This window comes from Bombus pyrosoma, linkage group LG9 (genome assembly GCF_014825855.1).
Source record: "Bombus pyrosoma isolate SC7728 linkage group LG9, ASM1482585v1, whole genome shotgun sequence".
NCBI classification, from domain to species: Eukaryota; Metazoa; Arthropoda; class Insecta; order Hymenoptera; family Apidae; genus Bombus; species Bombus pyrosoma.
Window position 1 is genome coordinate 1218457 of NC_057778.1, and position 10582 is coordinate 1229038.

Consider the following 10582-nt stretch of genomic DNA (forward strand, 5'->3'; position numbering starts at 1 on the left):
TCTCGACAAAATTATTTTAATCGCTATTATTGCTTAATAATTTAATCAAAGACGTCATTTTTTCAATTTCACCAACTACATACTGCACGACTATGTGATACGTTGTGCAATAGATCTGTTTATGCCATAGATATGAATATCTCGGCTATGTTTATACTTCTCTTTTTGGAGATACTGTTTGAGCTATCTAATTTTTACTAAGTAAAGAACGAATATCGGTTTCTGACCGGATATATATAAATATTTATACAAAACAGCAATGTGTATAAAATAGAAAAGAAATATGAAGTTACGGCATAGAAATAAACATCGTAGATGTGAAAAGACCAGGGAGAAATACGATAGAGAATCATATACTTACCTATATGTATATAATCCTATAAAATAAAAAAAATCGTATAAATTTCAAGTAACATTACAGGTACTTCATTTTTCGCGGTTGAAATAAGGAACTAAAGCTCTAAAACGAATCTTCAATAAAAACGGTTGCTTTTTTCATTCTTTCCTACTATTGGCTACATCTAGTAATGGTATACATCTAGTAATGGTACATGATGGCTTATATTCGTACACACATATGCCAGAAATATAAGTATATTAAATGTATTCATGTGGTATCTAAGTACCTACATGCAGGAATCGAGAGATCGAGTATTTAATTACTTTGTTGGTTCAAACATGACGTTTGACAAGTGAGAGCCTAACCTTGTGTGATTTGTGTATTTATATACGGCATTTATAGTAATACACGCTCTTTGACTGTAGCTATCATGGTACGTGAAATAATTATCGTTTGATGTAATTAAACACACGTATTATATTATGTTCTAAAATAAATATGTACGTTTTAAAATAAAATATACGTTATCGTTAAATAATTATATGAATGATAATCAATGTGAATTATTTTACAAACAAATGCAGGTATATCGTTAATGGGTTTTAAAGATAACACGTAAATCTCTTAATATGTACTATTTAGGAAATGAATAGATTCCTTTGTCAAAATTATCATTAATTATTAAATTAAACTGAATAACGGAAAATTACTAAGGAATATTTTGAGAATGTTTTCCACTTCCATAAAGAAAAATTTAAAAAATTCTGAACAAAAGATTATTTTCATAATTTCCAATTTCTATCATATATAATATTGAGCATAGTTCTTGTTTGGTATTTTGATATTTTGTTTCATTACTGAAACACAAAGTAAATATTACATTTACAGGACAATGATGCAGTTGCTCTGCAGAATTTGGAGCATCTGATGACTGAATTTTTCTCTCCAGAAACAACAAATGAACGAAAACGTATAATTGAAAGAAGTTTCCAGGAATTCGCAGGACAAATTGATTCCTGGAGACCGTGTTTACATTTCTTGTCTTCTACTAACAATCATTATGTCAGTATGTTTGCTTTATCTACATTAGAGGTATGAACTAACATAATTGAATTCCATTATTTTAATTGTTTGTAAAGTAAAATTTTCATAATTCAAGAAAGGGTAAAAAATTAAATTAGCTATGAAATGAAAATTATTGTAGACGACAATTGGGAGAAGATGGCCAATACTGCCATGGGAAGACAGAGCTCTCACAAGATCAACTTTATATACATTATCATTAGAAAGAGGTGTAGCTCCTTTTGTAAGAAACAAAGTAGTCAAACTTGTTGTAGATATTGCTAGGCACGATTGGCCACATTTCTATCCAGATTTTTATTCAAATATCTTACAGGTTTGTATATATTTTAACATTGAATTTAAGTTTTCAATTAACTGTTTCGATCTAATTTTTAATTTCCTTGTATGCATTGATAGTTATTAAGTCACAAGCATACAAGACTGTTGGGTCTCATTTACTTGCGAACAGCTTCGGAGGAACTAGCCACTCCAAGAGAAGATTTACCAATACAAAGGAAAAATGAGTTATTTAGATTTCTTAGTGCTCAAGTACCATTGACTTTGGATTCTCTTACAGGTATAGTTCATATATCTTAAGTTATTTCTATCTTCATTAAAAAAAGCTATGTAATTATTATTTTTGTTTAATATTTATTAAAATATTTATTTAGTACTTCTAAAAGAAGCAACAAAATTGCAAAGTCGTTCTGGAACAGTTACACCACCCCCATCACCCACTAGCGGTCAAACAGTAGCACCTGCAAGAGCTATTCTAGACGTAGAAGGGCTAGCCACAGGAACCAGTGAAGTGTGTATAGCAACATTGGATGTGTTAGCACATCTCTTTAGTTGGATTGAATTATCAGAACATATTTCTACAAATTTACTGGATGCTATCTTTACCTGTGCCAGGTATCACGATTCAATGGTAGGATTGTGTATCAAATATCACAATATATTGTAATTTAATTAGCAAATATTAATCATATGTTTTATCAACAGAATGGCAAACAGATTGAAATGGCCGTACAAGCTGTGACTACGATAAATGAACTTTTATATCGACCGCTATGTTCTCCCGACGTAACCGATAGATTATTAGTAGAAATATTTCAAAATGGAGTCACATTATTTCAATTTTTGGAACGTTTGGATTCTATAAATGAAAGGTATTGAATGATGTGATGCATCTGACAAATTTTTGTAACTAAAGGCATTACATTTGTGAAAAAGTTATTATATTTTTAGTTATATGGAAAAGCTGACAGAGTTCTTACAATTATTTGTAACAAATCATCTGAAGAGAGTTGAATCGTGTCCGAAATTTCCAGTAAATACGTTATTAGAAGTCTTGTGCCATCATACCTTTCAACAGTGTTCAACAGTAAACGGATATCTACGATGCTTAGATGTTTGGACTACACTTTTAGAAAGCACTCAGTCTCGGTACTCACCAGTATCATTAGCTCTTGCCGAGAGAGTATTGCAAAAAATGAGTTTTAAGTTCAATACCCGCACATTGAAAGATCTTGATACAGAAAGCTTAGACGAAAATGTAAGGAAATCTACAAAATTTCATCGTATTTGTCCTGTTTTTAATTTAGATCTATTTTAATCTGTATATTTTTATTATAGGAAGAAACAGAGTGGCAGCATTTCTTAAGATGTAATATAGAGTGTTTAGCGAAAATAGCAGATATTTCTCCGATTCCGATTTTTACATTATTGGTAAAATTTTCATCAATTATATGTATATATCATTTAACTCGCAGTTTTTAATTGTGTAAAACCTTTTTAGTATCGTTCTTGGAGGGAAGGATTAATAATGTTTGGAGAATTAGGGGCTGTTATTGCTAACAATCAAGTTATTTTGTTAAACGAATCAGAAGCATCAAATGTACACGCGCATTTACGAGATTTAGCTTCTACTACTCAAGCGTTAGCTAGATTATATTCACTTTTCCTCGGTAAGTTAGTTCTTATACATATAATAATATCATGATTATGATTTAGCATAATATAATTGTTTAATAAAAAATAAGGCGATGATCAGAGTATTGACCAGTCATTAGCTGAAGAAGTAGTGTCTCAAACATTAGATGCCTGTAAATTTGCCAAGACAAACCAATTGTACAAAGCATCATTGCAACCAGCTGCAATTGTAATAGATCTTATAGAAGTGTAAGTAATGTTTATAAAGAAAAGTATTTTTATGCAATTTTTAATATAATGCAGTTTATATAAATGCTTCGTTTTGTTGACCAGTCATTCACAGTTGTTAGCATCACTCCAAGCTTGGTGCCATTGGATAGCCATCAGGCCAGAAAAGACAAAAGAATCATTATGTCAACGATGTATTGATTCATGCATTTTAGCATTAGATTATACAACATTCTGTGACAATCCACCACCAGCGAATTTAACTCATTCCGCCACGCATCTTTTCCAAAGTATCACTGCTATGTTGAAACCTGTTTTATGGGATGACCCCACGTTTAGAAACTTGATTTCAATGGTAACATATCCATTCCTTAAACCTGATACAATAAAAGTACTACAAAGGGCATTAGTAAATGCAATTGTCTTACCACATGGTGATGGATCTATTAGAGAAAGATTGTTGGGTAAGTAATTAAATGCTTACTAAGTAATAAATCTTAATAATACATGTATGATTTCAATCCACGTAGGCACGATGGTATCGACATTATCTACACCTCTCGGTTTAGAAGGACAACCTGTACCTTCGGAATCTACCATTTCAATGACAGTAGTGCCATTAACTCAATTACTAGAAGACTGTTCTGACTCATCCACAACGATAAAAAAAATGTTACATTCGTGTTTGGGATCAACTATAAATCGAACATTAGAATTATTGCCATATATGATAAGATGTCAAAGCGTATGCGAGATTCTGCTTAGTTTCTTGCATTCAGTGTTTTCAGTACTACAACAGCAACTAGGCCCTGAGTTTACTCAAAATGCAGTTCAAGGAATGCTACACATTTATACTAGGTAGATCATTTCATTTTTAACAATTTTATTTAATTTATATCATATAATTTTATTTTCATATTTGATGCATTTACAGAGAAAATATATCCGCGGGACCTGCATTAGATCAATTATTAGAAATCTTAATATTGGTCGTATCAGCACCTAGTAATGCATTTAAAGCATTTGTTCCTTCAGTGACTAATCTATGTTTAGGCCAAGTCTGGCCTGCAGTCGGGAATGATCTTAGTGCATATCCAGATACTACACTTGTGTTGTTAAAACTTTTCCATAGGTACTATGCGGATTGTATTTTGGCTATTTGAATCATTAATGTAACAATAATAAAATTTAAATATTTGTTTTAGTATACTTATGCATCGATGGCAATATTTTTATAATACTTCTATACTACGCACTCTCGGTCATACTGATGAAGACGAATCCGTCGAACACAAGGAAGAATTAGTTGCAATTTTAGAAGCTTTCGGCCAAGCCCTTCTTCAACCGGATGTTAACATATTTCGTCAAAGTCTACAAAGTCTAGAACAGTTAAATGTACGGTGGCGGCTTTATCAACGAGCTGTGTTCAAAGTTCATTTACTCGAGAGATTTCTAATGGCGTTATTCACTGTTCTATTTCAACAGTTAGTGGAATATTTTTGAATTATAATTTGTTTCACTTGAAGTGATAAAATATCTTAAACATTTATTTTTAGATCCCATAATTTATTGGCGGATGAGATTGCAACTGCTATTCATAGTTTAGCTTCAGTTAATATAGCATGGTTTTTCGGACATTTTTTGCCAACATTCTTGGCAAGTTGTGAAGGTGTAGATGATATGCAAAAAGCTACATTATTAGGAAACTTTGATAAGTCTACGGTAAGTAGAACTAGAAAGATTACTTCATAAGTAAGTTAATAAATAATTTTCTTATTGACTTTATTACGTATTAATAGGATCAACCGACTTTGACGAGATCAGTGCTGCAGTTAATTTCTGATTTACGGTGTTATCAATTTTGTCGACCCGGCTGAAACAGTTGCATTTCAATGCGAAGATGCATTACGATGACATATTTAATAAAAGTTTCAAAATTTCAGTAATGAAATTTAAAAAAAAGCAACATTTTTAATAAATTTCCGCGTCTCGTGGCATATACCAAACATTTTTAAATCATAACATGTCAAGAGACGAATGTTTCTTAATGTTACAATTCTGTGTCACCTTGCAATCATTGCCGTATCACCTTGTGATGTTACTAACATTATTATAATGTTAGGATAAAACACTCTTTTTTAAATATTTTAAGTGTTACATTTATACTTTCTAATTCAATCTATTTCATGAAGTTTTATTGAAGAAACATACTCCTGTTAGAGAACTGAATATACGCAAGAGAATTTTTATTACAGGTTTTAAAAAAACATTGTATATTAGTGTCAAACTAGCATTGTAATTATTTTGTAACATGTATGAACGTTAAACTCAATTCCAATTTTTTGTGATATTTAGTGGTATTTAAGCTTATCATACCCCTTCTCTTTTTGTCGATAAGCGGTTGTTTTGATAACCCGGAGTCTTTTTATATTGCGGCTTGAAGATTAAGGGAGTTAGTCGTAAATATTTAACAATGATTCGTGCGTTGTCAAGAAACAGCATCTACATTCCTCAGTTACAGAAAGTGAGGCACTTAGTAACAGATCCAAAATATGGATTCTTAAAGCAGTTAGGCCTTACAACCGAGAATCCGGGTCTTTATGATGGACGATGGGGAGGATCTGGCAAAGTATTCTTTTCTGTTTATTTAATCATATCGTATGAGTTTTAATTTAATTAATATTATTGATTTAGTTAATAGTAATTAAAATTATACCAATTACAATATACAAGAAATGGTTTTATTAATGATACAATGCAGGTAATAGAATCAATTTCACCAGCAACTGGTAAAGTAATAGCAAAAGTTCGAACATCAACACCTCAAGAAGCAAGCAATGCTATTACAGAAGCTCGTAAAGCATGGCCTCAGTGGGCATCACTGCCAGCTCCTACAAGAGGCGAAATAATGCGGCAAATAGGAGAAGAATTACGAAATAATTTAAAACCACTAGGACGATTAGTGTCTTTAGAAATGGGTATGCTTTGTTTATCCACAAAATTCTACTTTTTAATATTGTAACTTAATTTTAATATTATAATATATGACATTGCAGGCAAAATATTGCCAGAAGGTATTGGCGAAGTTCAGGAATTTATTGACATATGTGACTATGCTGTTGGCTTATCTAGAATGCTCCCTGGTAGTATATTTCCTTCAGAAAGGAAATATCATGTACTTTTTGAGAAGTGGAATCCTCTTGGAGTAGTTGGAGTTATTTCTGCATATAACTTCCCTGTTGCAGTGAGCACAATTTGAAATAATAAAATGATTGGTAAATAAAAAAAATAATTAGAATTAAGAAAAAAGATATTCTAGGTATATGGTTGGAACACTGCTATAGCAATGGTGTGCGGAAATACCATTGTTTGGAAAGGTGCACCTACTACCCCATTGACTTCTATTGCAACTACAAAAATAATTGCAGGAGTATTAGAACGAAATGGTGTACCAGGTTCGGTTGCATGTATGATAACAGGTGGATCAGATGTTGGTGAAACTATAGTTAACGACACACGGTAAGATGTAATATATTTAAACCTTAGTAAATTTTTGTAATATCATAATCAATGCAATTACTGTTATTATTTATAGTGTACCTCTAGTTTCATTTACTGGAAGTACTGAAGTTGGTAGAAATGTAGCTGTTAAAGTTCAGCAACGATTCGGAAGATCATTGTTAGAACTAGGAGGCAACAACGCAACAATAGGTAAATTAAGCAATACTAATAGCAATAATTATATCTTTATCACATGATTACAGTATATTAAATTTAATTTAATTTATTACCTTTTGTAATAGTTGCTCCAGATGCAGATCTAGAAATGGCAGTTAGAGCAGTAGTATTTTCCTCTGTAGCAACAGCTGGACAGAGATGTACCAGCACTAGAAGAGTAATTCTTCACAGCAAGATAAAAGATGAATTTTTAGGTAAAGTTTTATACTTTAGTTCAATTAACTGTAATTACAGCAAGCATTTAATAAAAAGATAATGTGTAAATTTAATAGAAAAATTGAAAACGGGATATAAGAGTATTTTGGAACGAGTAGGAGATCCTTTAGATGATAATGTTTTGTATGGACCATTACACAATCAACAAACATTAGATAAATATAAGGTACAAGTGTTGTGTTAATATCATGAAATCAATTATTAATACGATTTACAAATGATTTAACAAATATAAAATATAAAAATACAAAACTACAAATAATCAACTGATAATATAATTAACAATTATTTATAGCAAGCAATAAATAGTGCTTTACAAAATGGAGGGAAAATTGAATTCGGTGGAAAACAGATAAACAGAGTTGGCTTTTATGTTGAACCAACCATTATTACTGGTTTATCACCTAAAGCTGAAATTGTTCAAAGGGAGACTTTTGCACCAATTGTATATATTCTTGAAGCAAATTCTTTAAAAGATGCTATTGCTATTAACAATGATGTACAACAAGGATTAAGTAGTACTCTATTTACCAAGGATGTAGGAAATATGTTCCAGGTAAGAATATAACTACATGATTGCATTATATATGTCTCAAAATATTGAAACATAAATATTTTGTAGTGGTTGTCTGCACATGGCTCTGACTGTGGGATAGTAAATATTAATATTGGAACTAGTGGAGCAGAAATAGGTGGAGCATTTGGGGGAGAGAAAGCTACAGGTGGTGGACGCGAGAGTGGAAGCGATGCATGGAAGAATTATATGCGACGTTCGACTATAACTCTTAATTGTGGAAATGAAATGCCATTGGCTCAAGGCTTGAAATTCGAGTAATTAGAATATACAATTTGTGTCATGAAAATATTTTATTAATTTAATTCGAATCGTATAAAATCCACCTCAATATCTACATAATGTTGTTTATGAAACTTATATGATTGTGGTATATCAAATTTCACTTCTGCAACGACTTTGCCTTTGGCTCCATACTGTGCAGCTTTTTGAAGAACGTAATTACGCGTGCTGGTTTTATGTAACGAGTACACAGTATTTGACGCTAATTTAGTCGCGATTTCCAAAAACTTCATATCTGTGCCTGCATTATGTTTGGTACCAAAAGGTGGATTCATAATAACTGTATCAAAGAATTTCTCGAATCTCCCTGTAAGATTGTATATAATATAAAGATTTTTACTTTTAAAACAGAGTTTTACATATTCATATATCTATACCTGGTAGATATTGTAGTATATCACACTGTACAGTTTCCACAAATAATTCTAGATTATCACAATTTCTAGAAAGAATGTTAAGTGCATCAGGATCTATTTCAAAACCAGTTACATGACTTGCTTCAAGCATTTTCGCTCCAATTGATAAGTGACCACACCCACAACCTAAGTCAGCAACTGTTTGTCCTTGTATATCACCAAATTGTACTTGAGCACAGTACAACATGTGTGATGCTACATGAGCACTAGTACAATATTGTTCAAGCAATACTTTTGGTTTCTCAAATCTGTCTAACTCTTGCAACCATGCCTCTAAATTGCGAAGTGTAATGCTAGCCATTTTCTTTGTTTAATCATCAATTGTCACCCAGTGTTATACTTTTAGTTTTATTACTTTTAAGAGGTACCCTTAGAAGGAGGTACTTAGTTCATATTAAAAATCACTTTATCACACTTGTTCAAAGTCTGTAGAATTATTTATTACTTATGATTTGAAGCTGTAACTTAATTTTCTTATTTAGCATCAAATCTTGGAAGAACTGGTAAAATAAGATTGCCAAAGGAAGAATCCTGTGTTACAAAGTAACCTGATGATGCTGCATGTGCATTATGTAAAGCAGCTCTTTGGGATGCATTCATTACAACACCATCAGAGGTCTGTGTAGGAGGCTAATGAATACAGATGATTAAGAAACAGACATATAATTTATCAGTCAATCTAAACAAATATGATATATGAAATATATATTTACCAAATTAGAAGGACAACCTGTTGATGTAACAGCTAATGATGTATTCAATGTTGGTGCTACACCTTGCTTTAAAAGCAATTGTTTTTTTAATTGCAATTCTTCTAAGATTTTTCTATTCTGTAATTCTACAATCAGTGCGAATAAAGATCTAGTATCAATTTTATTGAAAAAAAAAAAAATTATAAATAGTATTACCTCTCGAATTTGATTGTGAAAAAGCCATCAAAGTTTCGATTTTTAAATTGGAAATAGGTTACGTCGCCAATTGATGCGACGATGCGCCGTTGACGATGCAACAGATATAATTTATTATTAAATCTTACCTAAAAAGTATATAAAAGACACATTTAACAAAGGGATATTAAATTTAAATAAATTTTTGCTGACAGTTTATAATTTCGCCATCATGCTAATACTTTCATTGTTGATCATTTTGCGTTACCTTAACCTCGTCAAAACATAAAACTCCTAAAAAATATCTTTAAACGGAGTTCTATACCAATACTTTAACTGCCATTATCGATATTATAACTACTTATCTACTTCTTTATTGACATAAAATTATTTACAATGTCAAATGTTTGTTTCGTGTAAAATATTTACGTATCTTCGATAATCTCTAACTTAATTCTACATAGTAAGGTATTGTTGCGCTTGATTTTGTGTACGTATATTTATATCGGATTGGTATACATAGACAGTGGTGCGAGGGAAAATGAATATAGAGGACACTGGTATCAGTAATAGAGAGGAATGAAGTACACTGGGCGAACAACAGTGGCGCTTCGTGCCAAAGCCACTATGGCTGTGATCAATTCGCTTCACGGAATCTCGTATCCATAGAATATATATATCAGTGATACGATCGCGCTCGTTTCTTTTCCCACCAAAATACCCACTAGAAACAGAAACTGATACCCCGAATTACAGCCCAGAATATTGCTCTCTCACTCTTGTGTTCTCTTCACTGGTTCTTAAGAGAACACGCAGACTATTTGTATAAGTCTATGGTCGAAACGTAGTTCCTTCACATCAGTGAGTTCCTTCGGAGAGCGAAAAAGATTAGTGACATCGATACTTG

General features: G+C 31.8%; 4 protein-coding genes across 9 annotated transcripts; 2 read left to right on the forward strand and 2 right to left on the reverse strand.

Annotated features, from left to right (window-relative positions):
• The first annotated feature begins 250 nt into the window (after positions 1-250).
• Positions 251-5503, forward strand: LOC122570888 (exportin-6). 3 transcript variants are annotated; one of them, XM_043733824.1, is made up of 16 exons: positions 253-773; positions 1229-1432; positions 1545-1736; positions 1820-1979; positions 2074-2330; positions 2405-2571; positions 2651-2957; positions 3038-3130; positions 3201-3369; positions 3445-3583; positions 3668-4026; positions 4093-4420; positions 4497-4694; positions 4768-5046; positions 5119-5284; positions 5362-5503. In XM_043733824.1, exons 1-16 carry the CDS (start codon positions 771-773, stop codon positions 5437-5439), a joined length of 3099 nt encoding a protein of 1032 aa, XP_043589759.1. In that variant the 5' UTR covers positions 253-770; the 3' UTR covers positions 5440-5503. The 3 variants fall into 3 exon arrangements, with proteins under 3 accessions (XP_043589760.1, XP_043589759.1, XP_043589758.1); XM_043733823.1 differs by lacking the exon at positions 253-773 and adding an exon at positions 901-924; XM_043733825.1 differs by lacking the exon at positions 1229-1432 and having other exon boundaries at positions 251-773.
• A 519-nt stretch (positions 5504-6022) lies between these two features.
• On the forward strand, positions 6023-8379 carry LOC122570890 (putative aldehyde dehydrogenase family 7 member A1 homolog). Of its 2 annotated transcripts, none has more exons than XM_043733830.1 (9): positions 6023-6220; positions 6324-6540; positions 6619-6806; positions 6882-7081; positions 7158-7273; positions 7366-7494; positions 7573-7682; positions 7812-8072; positions 8139-8379. In XM_043733830.1, exons 1-9 carry the CDS (start codon positions 6173-6175, stop codon positions 8349-8351), a joined length of 1482 nt encoding a protein of 493 aa, XP_043589765.1. In that variant the 5' UTR covers positions 6023-6172; the 3' UTR covers positions 8352-8379. The 2 variants fall into 2 exon arrangements, with proteins under 2 accessions (XP_043589765.1, XP_043589764.1); XM_043733829.1 differs by having other exon boundaries at positions 6036-6191.
• Positions 8365-9235, reverse strand: LOC122570894 (rRNA N6-adenosine-methyltransferase METTL5). The gene is made up of 2 exons (XM_043733837.1): positions 8750-9235; positions 8365-8679 (listed from the first exon to the last, which is right to left on the reverse strand). The coding sequence occupies exons 1-2, from the start codon at positions 9087-9089 to the stop codon at positions 8387-8389; spliced, it is 633 nt and encodes a 210-aa protein (XP_043589772.1). The 5' UTR covers positions 9090-9235; the 3' UTR covers positions 8365-8386.
• Positions 9106-10580, reverse strand: LOC122570896 (SOSS complex subunit C). Of its 3 annotated transcripts, none has more exons than XM_043733842.1 (4): positions 10453-10580; positions 9697-9824; positions 9502-9626; positions 9106-9418 (listed from the first exon to the last, which is right to left on the reverse strand). In XM_043733842.1, exons 2-4 carry the CDS (start codon positions 9722-9724, stop codon positions 9263-9265), a joined length of 309 nt encoding a protein of 102 aa, XP_043589777.1. In that variant the 5' UTR covers positions 9725-9824; positions 10453-10580; the 3' UTR covers positions 9106-9262. The 3 variants fall into 3 exon arrangements, with proteins under 3 accessions (XP_043589777.1, XP_043589776.1, XP_043589775.1); XM_043733841.1 differs by having other exon boundaries at positions 10420-10552; XM_043733840.1 differs by having other exon boundaries at positions 9944-10552.
• Between the last annotated feature and the right edge of the window lie 2 nt (positions 10581-10582).

Excerpts from the sequence above, each read along its gene's own strand:
- LOC122570888 (XM_043733823.1), top strand. Across the intron at positions 4,027-4,092 it reads TATTAGAGAAAGATTGTTGG|GCACGATGGTATCGACATTA; the intron begins GTAAGTAATTAA and ends CAATCCACGTAG. Across the intron at positions 4,695-4,767 it reads TTGTTAAAACTTTTCCATAG|TATACTTATGCATCGATGGC; the intron begins GTACTATGCGGA and ends TATTTGTTTTAG.
- LOC122570890 (XM_043733829.1), top strand. The coding sequence starts at position 6,036 with ATGATTCGTGCGTTGTCAAGAAACAGCATCTACATTCCTCAGTTACAG. Across the intron at positions 6,192-6,323 it reads GATGGGGAGGATCTGGCAAA|GTAATAGAATCAATTTCACC; the intron begins GTATTCTTTTCT and ends GATACAATGCAG. Across the intron at positions 7,274-7,365 it reads AGGCAACAACGCAACAATAG|TTGCTCCAGATGCAGATCTA; the intron begins GTAAATTAAGCA and ends CTTTTGTAATAG.
- LOC122570894 (XM_043733837.1), bottom strand. The coding sequence starts at position 9,089 with ATGGCTAGCATTACACTTCGCAATTTAGAGGCATGGTTGCAAGAGTTA. Across the intron at positions 8,680-8,749 it reads TATACTACAATATCTACCAG|GGAGATTCGAGAAATTCTTT; the intron begins GTATAGATATAT and ends ACAATCTTACAG.
- LOC122570896 (XM_043733842.1), bottom strand. The coding sequence starts at position 9,724 with ATGGCTTTTTCACAATCAAATTCGAGAG. Across the intron at positions 9,627-9,696 it reads TTCACAATCAAATTCGAGAG|AATTACAGAATAGAAAAATC; the intron begins GTAATACTATTT and ends CACTGATTGTAG. Across the intron at positions 9,419-9,501 it reads CAGGTTGTCCTTCTAATTTG|CCTCCTACACAGACCTCTGA; the intron begins GTAAATATATAT and ends TGTATTCATTAG.